We start from the raw sequence: 11,781 nt of genomic DNA, 5'->3' as shown, positions 1-11,781 counted from the left end.
GAGGAAATGTAATCAAGGTGGTTGTGGGAGTCGGTGGGCTAATAATAGGCACTAATACTGAATGGCGGTTCACTTATAAAGAACACGATAATCTTTTAAGTTTTTTTTCCGTCACGATCAATTTCATTGAACAAGAGCTCCCAACTTCTCCAGATGTTCCTAAACATTCCGACAAGGTCCCACAGATAATTGTTTTTTTCATAATTCTTTAAATGCAACGCCAAAAATTGAACAAGTTGAAATGTACAAAATTCGCCGGGTACTGGTGATACCCGGAGCTTGTAATTCAGAACAAACTGGCTAAAGCGGCTGAAGTTTTAGATTATGTTTAAAAGGACAACCAAACTTTGAATTAATTTCATCAAGAATAATGTTGCAAAACTTCGAGGTCTTCACTAACCCCGAATCTTCAGTGGCCCGATGTTAATTTCTTTGTAAAGGGAAAAGTCTGGATAGTTATACACCGCTTAACAGGCGCAGACCAATAAAGTCGTGTCTGTAACGGTTCCAATGTGAATCATTTTCCCATTTTCTAGACGAGGCTGAGCCGTTTCCAATTCTGCAGTTGCCACGTTGCTTCTCAGTTTACTCGTTGTTTCGAAACCCGGCATGTGAAGCCGCGTTTTATTTTTGGTGCCTCTCCGCGTCATGGTATCACTGAAGAGCAACAACCCCCAAATCCCAGTCTAGCGCAATTCGGCTCCAAATCCAGCCCGTGTGATCCGTTCGCTGCATCTTACCGAAATCTGTTGTCACATGTCTGCCATAATTTGAAGTTCGCGTGTACTTTGGATTTGACATTCTTTATACCCTATCGCATTACATCCTTCCAGCCCTGTTACACTGTGCACACACCAGTTAGTTAGTGACGGTGCGTTATTTACCTGAAACGTTAACCTTTTCTCCCTTTTCACAGCTGCTGTCTGACCTGTTGAGTGTTCCCATCCATTTTCTTCCAGTTATTTAGTGTTTGGCGTTTTATTGTCCAGCCGTAAGTTTATTGCATTTCAGAGTTGTGGCTATGTTAAGTGATCAGTAACGAAAATGAGAATCATAAAGCTCATAATATAACATCCCTAAATATCGGGTGTAAATATGCAAAATGTATAAATGTACAAAATATTATAAATATGGTTGGGGCCTGTAATGCAGTAAATCTAAAAAGACAGACTGATATAATGTACACAATCTATAAATAGCCGGAGTGTATGATAAATGGGTGGGGTTTAATGTACCAGGTCTTATAGTGAGGATTGCAATGTACAACATATATAAATAGCGGGAGTTGTGATGACCTATGCCCGGTTTCTATTGTACATGTGTAGGTATACGCCTGTTTTTATCACACCTCTTCATTCTCCTTCCCCCCATTTTCATCCGCCAGCCATGGTATTTTTTAAACCATTAAACTTTTTATAAGTTTTTCTTTTTACATTCTGTATTTCTAAATACGGTCTCACATTTTTGGTCTGATTTTTTTTTCTGGCGCTGGTCCTATAATTTCACTGAGACTGCCCAAAATCTTTTTTTTAAAAATAAAAATCTGATCTTCATTTTTTTTTTTGCTTGTGGTTATGATATTGTATTTAATTATATAAAATTACTGTAGAAATGAGCCAATAAAAGACGTTTTAAAGAGCCCAGGTGTTGGGTTTTTAATGGGGTTTGGAGTGAGGGGCAAGAGCTGAATGCTGAGAGTTGCTGCAGTAATTCAGGTGAAATGTATCCCTGGAAGCTGCTCGCACTGTATTTGGTCAAGGCCAGTGGACAATGCGGCCAGTGCTTGCTGTACCGCGACGTGCCTGGAAACGATGCTGTTCCTTTTCTCTTGTTTGAAGTGTTTCGGGTGACGTGTGTTACCCAAATCGGGAACATGCTTTCATACATTGTTAGAGCAGCGGGCACACGATGACCTCACCCCAGCAGCCTGCTTTAAAAGTTACCTGCAACAACCGAGAGACCCATCCAGCCGCTTCGAGGAAATCTGAGCGCAGCCAGAGCGCATCAGTTAGAAATACTTTTTAAAATCTTCTTCCATAAAATAAGATTTTGTTTTAAAATGTCGCAGTTCGGTTACAGGAAAGAACTGGCGAAGTACGAGGACATAGACGAGGATGAAATCCTTACTTCCCTTACTTCAGATGAGCTGAAACAGCTGGAGAGGGAGTTGGAGGATATGGACCCGAACGAATATGTTCCCATTGGGCTGAGGCAGAAAGACCAAACTGATAAAACCCCCCAAGGAACGTTCAGCAGGGAGGCTTTGATGGCATACTGGGAACACGAAACACAGAAACTGCTGGACAGCGAGAGACTTTCTGCCGCACCAAACCAGGTGAGCGATTAATCCAAAACTTGACATAAAGGCAGGGTAAGGACAGCTCCAGATCTAGAATCATAGAAACATTCGGTACAGAAGGAGGCCATTCGGCTCTTTGAAAGAGCTATCCAATTAGTCCCACTCCCCTGCTCTTTTCCCAAAGCCCTGTAAATGTTTCCCTTTCAAGTATATATCCAATTCCCTTTTGAAAGTTAATATTAAATCTGTTTCCTCCACCCTTTCAGGTAGTGCATTCCGAATCATCGAGAGTACCAAATCACTCCTTTGTATATTGTGCCCTCCTTTAAAAATCTTTAAATCTAGCTTTCAATCACCTCTCTTAACTTGTCTCCCGTGGCTCCCCGTCGCTTCCTCTTATTTCACTCTAAAGCACCGTGGGATATTTTGTATATTCTAGTTGCTATACAATTGCATGTTGTGTTATATCTTTGTATAGTAGTGCCTTGTTAATTCTTTCTGTGAGGAAGACCCCGTGCAAACATTGACAGGCTCCCGAGCACTCCCTACCCTAATCCCCAAAACACAGTGTTAGCTACCTAAAGGAATCTAAGTCATTGCAGAAAGCATGTTCTATTAACAAACAACAGCAAACTAACCTGCTTGTAAGTCAACAAATTCAGAAAAATCTAGAAATCTGATGGACAGACACAAACCGATGACCTTGGATAGCCTCTCTAGAGTGCAGGGCCCCAAATTTGATCGACTATGTTTTATAGTTGAGGATAAAGAATTTTCACTCATTGTACACCTCAATATGCAATTGGTGAATAATGTGAAAATATGAACCTTTATAGATAATCACTATGATCAGACTTCAGTATGTAACAATTAGGTTGTTTGCATCAAAGCAACAAAAATTCTTTGAATAATAATTGGTTAAAGCTTTCAATATGATATATTGACTTTTTAGGGGTTATCTATAATTGCAGTTACTGATTGCTGCTCCATGCACAAATCACTTTTTTACAGTACACTTTTGATAGGAGTACACAAGTAGTCTTTCACTAAGAAAAAAACCCATGTTATTGATGTGGCCTAACTTGACTGTTGTTGGTATATTTATATGTAGAATGACTGAAGTCAGAAGTGTAATATACAAACATATAAGAAAGGTGAGAGAGAGAAACCAGGACATTATCGAACTGTTAGGCTAACATCTGTTGTGGGGAAGTTATTGGAATCTATAATTAAGGACAGTGTGACTGAGCACTTAGAGAAATTTGAGCTGATTGGAGAGAGCCAACCTGGATTTGTGGTCATGTCTAATGAATCCAATTGAATTTTTTGAGGAAGTAACTAAAGTAATAGACAAGGGAATGTCTATGGATGTAGTTTATATGGACTTCCAGAAGGCATTTGATAAGGTTCCACATAAGAGACTGTTAGCTAAAATTGAAGCTTATGGAATTGAATTCATATTATTGACCTGGTTAGGAGGTTGGTTAGGCAGTAGAAGACAGAGAGTAGAGATAATGGGTATGTATTTGAATTGGAAACAAGTGACTAGTGGTGTCCCATAAGGATCTGTGCTGGGGCCTCAACTATTCACTATATTTATTAATGACTTGGATAACACAATAGAGAGCCATGTATCCAAATTTGCTGATGACACAAAGATTGGTGGCATAGTAAGTATTGTAGACAGGAGCACAAAATTACAATGGGACATTGATAGATTAAGTGAGTGGACAAAACTGATCATTTAGGAGAGAAGTTAGGAAACACTTCTTCATGCAAAGGGTGGTAGAAATGTGGAACTTTCTCCCACAGAGAGATCGATAGATTTTTGCTAGCCAAGGGCATTAAGAGATATAGAGCCTAGGCGGGTGGTTGGAGGTAGGATACAGATCAGCCATGATCTCGTTGAATGGTGGAACAGGCCCAAAGGGCTGAATGGCCTACTCCTGTTCCTATACGATAACAAAGGACAGGAAAAGACCAGTTGATCCATTGAGCCTTTCTTATACTATCAAGCTGTAACTTTTGCATACCATAATCCCTATCTGCCCTCCCACCAGCCACACAAGCTCCTGAGAGAGACAAAAAAAACCATTAGGCTAATTTAAGAAAAAACTGAGTTATTCCTCTCAGACCCTGAAGGCAATCAAAAAAGTTCCAGTGACTGGACTACACACCCACCAATACCCAGCTACCTTTTATCACATAGTTATGTTGGTCACACTCAGGATCTCATCCAGCTCCCTTTTGAATGTTTTCAGGGAATGCACACTCACTGCACAAGCTGGCAACTTGTTCCATAGGTTGCAACTCAGAGCCATGTTGAGATTCTCTGATGGCCCTTTCTCTATCAAAGTGCTGATATAAACTATCTCTAATGATCCCATCTAGCATCTTGCCTATAACTGTTGTCAAACTAATGAGTCTGAATCATTGTCCTTTTTAAATATTGGCACCACATTGGCCTCCCCCTACCCCAATCCCAGACTCCAGTGAGCTGTTAAATATATCAGCAAGGGGCTCGAAGAGCACAGCGCTCATTTCTTTGAGCACCCTTGGGTGAGTGCCATTAGAGTCAGCAGTCCAATCTCTTTTGAGATCCCTTATTCTAGCCAGGACTATATCTGCATCCAAAGCCTTGCTGCATCCAAAATCTTGCTGCTATGCAGTTCAGCACTAGAAATTGCAGTAGTTATAAGAAGTACGCACTGAAATATATGCTTGACCTTTCTCCAAACTTTATCTCTCACAATAGTTTCTAAAAAGAAACCACAATAAGAAAGCTAGCTAGACAGTGAGTGAACTGCTTAAAAATGAAGGATTGTGATGCAGGCTTAAGTTCCATCGCGTATTACAATAACACAATCAGGACAGTAGACAGCAAATTTAGAATAGTCCTTCCAGAGCATGTTCACCTGGAAATTTTGTATTAAAAGCAGTATATTCTAATTAATTTAATTTTTTTTGTTTCACAGTTGATAGATTTTTAATCTAAAAAAAATATAGGAAAGATAAATGACACTTGGGTTTATCCATATTTAACATTCCGGTTTGGTCTCTACCAGTGAGATTTCTGGTCTCAGAGAAGAAAGCAGCAGCATGATGCATGCTGATGACCATTGCCACACTAAAAATGATCAAGCAGCACAGGTCTCAATAATGAATAAAATTATATCATGGTAAATTTGGTCTTTGCATAGCTTGCACCTTATTTACAACAACGACATTGTAGAAATAATTAATCACTTTAAATATTAATTCTAGACACTGATATTGAGCAATATAATCAGTCAGTTTTGGTGGAGCATGAGACTAAAAATTAATATTTATGTTTATTTTAAAGTGCAATGAATTAATAATCCACCAGCAATTATCTATAACCAAATATAGAAAAGTTAGAAAAGATTTAGGGAAGTTAAACATTTATACAAATTGGGGGAACCTGACATTAATTCTAGGATGAAATCCAATAGAATGGCTGAAGCAATGTGTATTCTGTGTACTCATGGTATTTATTTTTCAATGTTAACTTCAGACACAAATCAATGAAGCTAGCAAAGAAAATACCGAAGAAGACTATGAAACAGAAAGTGAAGATGATCAATCAGAGAACGAAGTAGACATAGAAGCATGTGTGTCTGAAGAAACAGAAGATGAAGGTGAAATTGTAACGGAGGAAGAGGAAGAAGAGGAGGAGGAAGCAGTGAAGGAGAATGCACAAGAGAATGATGACAAAACTTTAGATACTAGATCAACTAGCAGTAATGGACAGGATGAATCACACACATGTAATGGGTACGTTAATGTCAGACCAGTCCTAAATGGCCATTGCAACAATGTTATGCAGCACAACAAAGAGAAAACTGAAGATGATCCAAATCTCAAAGTAATTGCTGGCCGACCATGTGGAAACACAACTATTATTGAAGATACTCTTGACAGCATCAAAAATAATGATTCTGAGAAAACAGAAATCAATCTGAATAACATTGAGAACATAAATACTGCAACCTTCATACTCTTTGCAGAAGCTCTGAAATATAATACGGTTGTCAAAATATTGAGTTTGGCCAACACACATGCTGATGACCGTGTGGCATGTGCACTAGCTGACATGTTACAAATTAACAGAAGCATCACCAATCTTAATATTGACACAAACTTCATCACAGGCAAAGGAATCTTAGCCATCATAAGAGCCATACAACACAATGGTATATTAACAGAACTGAGATTCCACAATCAAAGACACATATGTGGAGGGCAGGTTGAAATGGAAATAGCCAAACTTCTGAAAGAAAATACAACTCTTATGAAATTAGGCTACCATTTTGAACTGCCAGGACCCCGGATGTCTATGACAAGTATCCTAACCAGGAATCTAGATAAACAGAGGCAAAAACGCCTCCAGGAGCAAAAACAGCAACAGGAAATGGACAAACTGCTTGGTTTTGAGGGGCCAACAAACCCAAGGACGATCGCTTTGCAGAAAGATTCACCAAGATCCTCCCCACGTGCTTCTCCAAAGAGCTCACCCTGGTCATCTCCTAAAGTAATCAAAAAATTTAATTCTGAGAAACCTGCTGTTCCTCCTCCACCACCCCCTCCACCTCTTCCAGAGAAACTTGTATTTCCTCAGCCACCACCTCCTCCACCATTGCCAATACAGACTACCCCGAGTAGAAACATAGCTGAAGCCATTAAGCTTCAAGAGCTGACCAAGATGAAATTACAGAATGACCATCAAAATGCCAAAGTCAAGAAAAACAAAAGCAAAAACAAAAAACTAAACAAAGAGAACCACATTTTGAAAGAGTTCAAAAACTCTTTAAAACCAATTTCAGACAAAAGATCAGAAGATGGGTCCAGACCAGGAACTCCTCAAAGGACTTTCCATGATGAACTCATGTCAGCTATCCGGTCAAGCAGTATAAAACAGCTAAGACCAGTAAGTTATAACAAGGAGGAAAATGGTCTGTAGGACAAACATAAAAATAATAAGAGACAATTTATCTTACAGGTTTATATAACTGAATTCTTGTGCATGTACAGTTGGAAGTGCTGTTCAGTTTGGCAGGAATCAGAAGTTAATTGAAGATGTGTTAGCAAAGAATTTGGAACGCATTCTAATTCTTGTAACAACATTCTCTGAACAGGAAACTTTAAGCTATTTTTTATTTCAGTAATGTTTAAAATTAGTTAATCCCCCCACCATATTAACATGATTTAAATTTACTGTAACTTTCAATGAATGAGGTTGATCAAATTGGAATGTATGATGACAAAAGGGGTCATTTGCTTGTCTAAATATCACCTTCTGTACAATGGCCCTGCATTCATTTATTTAACCAAGTCATTATCACCAAATTTCACAGCCAATTAACTTCCTATTTTACAAAAAAAATTAAAATGAATGTTTTAAGAATGTTTCTGAACAAGGACATATGATATGGCTTGAAGTGAGGTTACCAAGATTCTATTGCAATGAGAGTCAGGTAATTGATAAATTAGCATGTAAATGCTTTAAGTTGGAAAGAAACCCAATTAGAATCATAGAATCTTACAGCACAAAAGGAGACCGTTCGACCTGTCGTGCCTGTGCAGGCATTTTGAAAGAACTACCAATTTAGTCATATACCCCAGCTTTTTCTCCATAACCCTGCAAATTAGTCCTCTTCAAGTACATGTATAGAATCTTACAGCACAGAAGAAGGTCATTCAAATGTAATTTTTAAAAAATAGTCTCACCATCCAACCAGAGACATATGATTAATTGAAAACTCAATTGGGGTTCAAATTGCATTATGCCATGTTAGAAATGAACATGTCAATACGTTTGTATCAAATTTCTTGGTCTACAATTTTAACAAATGTGTTAATCTGTTTACTTAAATAGGTTACAATGTTGGCCAGTGGAATTTTGTACAAACGCACTGATGCGTTTTTACTAATGCTGCACGTTGGAATTTCAACCCATTCATCCCCAATGTCTGTGACCTTTGACAGCTTGGAAATTTAACCTGCTAACATATTCTGTCCTTCTATCCTCAAGAATATAGTAAACCCTGGTTTCTATTATTTCTCCAATGCCAGAGAATTCATGAAAAGTAGATTTTGTTTTGTATTTTATTTTAAAAACATAAGAACATAAGAAATAGGAGCAGGAATAGGCCCTACGGCCCCTCGAGCCTGCTCCGCCATTCAATCAGATCATGGTTGATCTTTGACCTCAACTCCACTTTCCTGCCTGATCCCCATATCCCTTAAATCCCCTCGACTCCAAAAATCTATCTATCTCAGCCTTGAATATATTCAATGACTCAGCATCCACAGCCCTCTGGGGTAGAGAATTCCAAAGATTCACAACCCTCTGCGCGAAGAAATTCCTCCTCATCTCAGTCTTAAATGGCTGACCCTTATCCTGCGACGATGCCCCCTAGTTCTAGACTCTCCAGCCATGAGAAACAGCCTCTCAGAATCTACCCTGTCAAGCCCCCTTATAATCTTATGTGTTTCAGTGAGCTCACCTCTCATTCTTCTAAACTTCAGAGAGTATAGGTCCATTCTACTCAACTATTTTGTTCATAGACCATGGAGTGCACTAAAGTTTGATATATTAAACTTAATGAATAACAATCAAATTAACTGTGCTCACTTACAAAAATTGAACAAAAAGGGAGAAATTTCCAGTCAATCACACATCATAAGGTGATTTTTGTATTCTTTTTGTGGGCAGTGGAACATTTTTACTTCTTTTTGTACCTGTTATCAGCCAATACAGAGTAGAGCGCCCTTCACTTTGTGCCAACAATGTGCTTTAACCCCAGCCTCAGAAAAGCATCAAACGCTGCACCAGTGTGAATTTTCTCCTTTCCATATCAGCAATCCCCATGGCTACTCTGTTTGAGACTCCCAGATTATAAGCAGTTCTGTGCTGTGTGTACTTGTCCTCATGGAACAGGCTTGAGTCTGCCTGAATTCATCCGCTGCACCTGTCAGAGAGAGGTGACTCTTGACCTATCTGTCTGAGAGGTGAAAGAACAGTGCTATCAAACCCTCTGCACTATCCAGTCCCCTTGTCTGTAATGACTTAGTCTCTATTGTCTATAATTGGTCTCCATTCCTACAAAATGTTTAGACTATTCACAAAGAAATATCAAAAGGTGAATTCATTTTAACTACGTCATAAAAGTGAGTATGTGTTGTCTAAAGTAATTAATACAAATTTGATCATGTGCATTTTACTATTTTTTAGGTTGAAGTTCCAGAATATCTTCGGTGATTAAATAATTTGTCTATTCAACAAGAAGGAATGATTCAAATCTATTCAAGAATGGGTCCTGCAAAAGAAGGAAAAACTGCTGTTATTAAAAAGATGCCAGCTCTGATCTACTTGGAAGCTCAGTGGAGCATCGTGTGCACTTTCAGACTCGCAACTCGACAGTGCTGGGTATTCTAACGTGTGAAGTGGTCCTTGAGTTCTTTCTTTAGCTTTAGTCAATGGACGCAGAGCGTCTTAATGAAAGAATGACTATCATTGAGTAAACGTATTTATATGTAAATATGTGAGCATCAGATGGATTTTCTATTTAAGTAGATAATTTGCATATACTATAAAGTGTTGAATGGTGATAAATATTTTGGAAAATGATTTAAGAGTTAAGCATTGTAAACTGTACATCAGTGACTTTTAGATTTTAAAACTTTTAATGCGGATACATAACTAGTTCACTCTTCTGCCTGTAGAATAATTGTCTGATAAACATGGAATACATCATTTAAAATTCATTTTCATGCCTATGATTAATATTTAGGCAGCAATAAAGATGTCTCCGGGTAAAAGCAATGCCTACTTTTGGTGTGCCGTTGAAGTTTTGCAAGATCTGCCCTTTTTTCCTCTGGAGGTGCTGGGTCATACTATGGTTTGGTTCTATAAGCCCTGCCAGCCTTCTGGTACCTCATCTAAAAGGCTATTCTTTACATATGAGCCTGAGCAGTGAGTGATGGCAGTGTGTTCGGCCGTGGTGAGATTTGGAGGAGGACATAGCCAAGCATGATATTGTCTTAACTTGGTCAACCCCCATTTTGTGTGTCAAACCAGGAAGAACTGCTGTAGGAGTTGTCCATGACGCAAGCAACCCGATTTTACCTGGCAGTAACTAGTCTGCAGCAGTACAAGGGTTAAACGCAAGTTTTATTTCTCAGCAGTTCCTCATACAGTGAGCTTCTAATCCCAGCCAGACCATCAGGAGTCGACACCATACTTTCTCACACTGTCTCCCAGCACCATTCTTGTGCACCTTTTGATAGCTATTAACACAAGTACAAAGACGGAGACTTGGGACAGTCAGCCACTATTTTTTATAAAAGGGGTGAATATCATCTTAAGATGGGACAATAACAGGCAAAAGGCTTTAGTTGTGTTTCACTGCATAATTTCCAAAGTAAATCATTCAAAACCAAATAAATAATTTTTATCATGTTATAACATTTACAATATTACATTTTGCTTTTTGCCCAATTATTTTGGCTTTGCCCTTCATCTTGTTTGGGTTTATTGTCCTTTTTAAATCAAGTCTTAGTATTACTACTGTAATACTGCCCTAGTACCTTCTGCTGTAATGCAGAAGATGCTGCCAAAGTCACAGTAAGTGAACAGGTAGTTGAGATACTGGATGAGCTAAAAATTGATGAAGAGGAGGCACTAGAAAGGCTAGCTGTACTTAAAGTAGATAAGTCACCCGGTCCGGATGGGATGCATCCTAGATTGCTGAGGGAAGTAAGGGTGGAAATTGCGGAGGTACTGGCCATAATCTTCCAAACATCTGTAGATACGGGGGTGGTGCCAGAGAACTGGAGAATTGCAAATGTTACACCCTTGTTCAAAAAAGGGACAAAATTAACAGTCACTTGGACAAGTATGGATTATTTAAGGAAAGCCAACACCGATTTGTTAAAGGCAAATCATGTTTAACCAACTTGATTGAGTTTTTTGATGAGGTCACAGAGAGGGTCGATGAGGGCAATACAGTTGATGTGGTGTATATGGACTTCCAAAAGGCGTTTGGTAAAGTGTTGCATAATAGGCTTGTCATCAAAGTTGAAGCCCATGGAGTAAAGGGGGCAGTGGCAGCATGGATACGAAATTGGCTAATAGGAAACAGAGAGTAGTGGGTGAACCATTGCTTTTTGGACTGGAGGGAGGTGTACAGTGTTGCTCCCCAGGGGTCGGTATTAGGACCATTGCTTTTTTTGATATATATTAATGACTTGGACTTGGGTGTACAGGGCACAATTTCAAAATTTGCAGATGACACAAAACTTGATAGTGTAGTGAACAGTGAGGAGGGTAGTGATAGACTTCAAGAGGACATAGAAAGGCTGGTGGAATGGGCGGACACATGGCAGATGAAATTCAACGCAGGAAAGTGCGAAGTGATACATTTCAGTAGGAGGAATGAGGAGAGTCAATAACTAAAGGA

At 39.0% G+C, this 11,781-nt stretch overlaps 1 protein-coding gene across 1 annotated transcript; it reads left to right on the top strand.

Annotated features, from left to right (window-relative positions):
• The first annotated feature begins 1,918 nt into the window (after window positions 1-1,918).
• Window positions 1,919-10,141, top strand: LOC137334819 (leiomodin-2-like). The gene is made up of 3 exons (XM_067999819.1): window positions 1,919-2,335; window positions 5,835-7,247; window positions 9,555-10,141. The coding sequence occupies exons 1-3, from the start codon at window positions 2,060-2,062 to the stop codon at window positions 9,579-9,581; spliced, it is 1,716 nt and encodes a 571-aa protein (XP_067855920.1). The 5' UTR covers window positions 1,919-2,059; the 3' UTR covers window positions 9,582-10,141.
• Window positions 10,142-11,781: the final 1,640 nt, after the last annotated feature.

Source organism: Heptranchias perlo, chromosome 18 (assembly GCF_035084215.1).
Source record: "Heptranchias perlo isolate sHepPer1 chromosome 18, sHepPer1.hap1, whole genome shotgun sequence".
In the NCBI taxonomy this organism is placed as follows: Eukaryota; Metazoa; Chordata; class Chondrichthyes; order Hexanchiformes; family Hexanchidae; genus Heptranchias; species Heptranchias perlo.
This window is presented reverse-complemented; position numbering and strand designations above follow the sequence as displayed.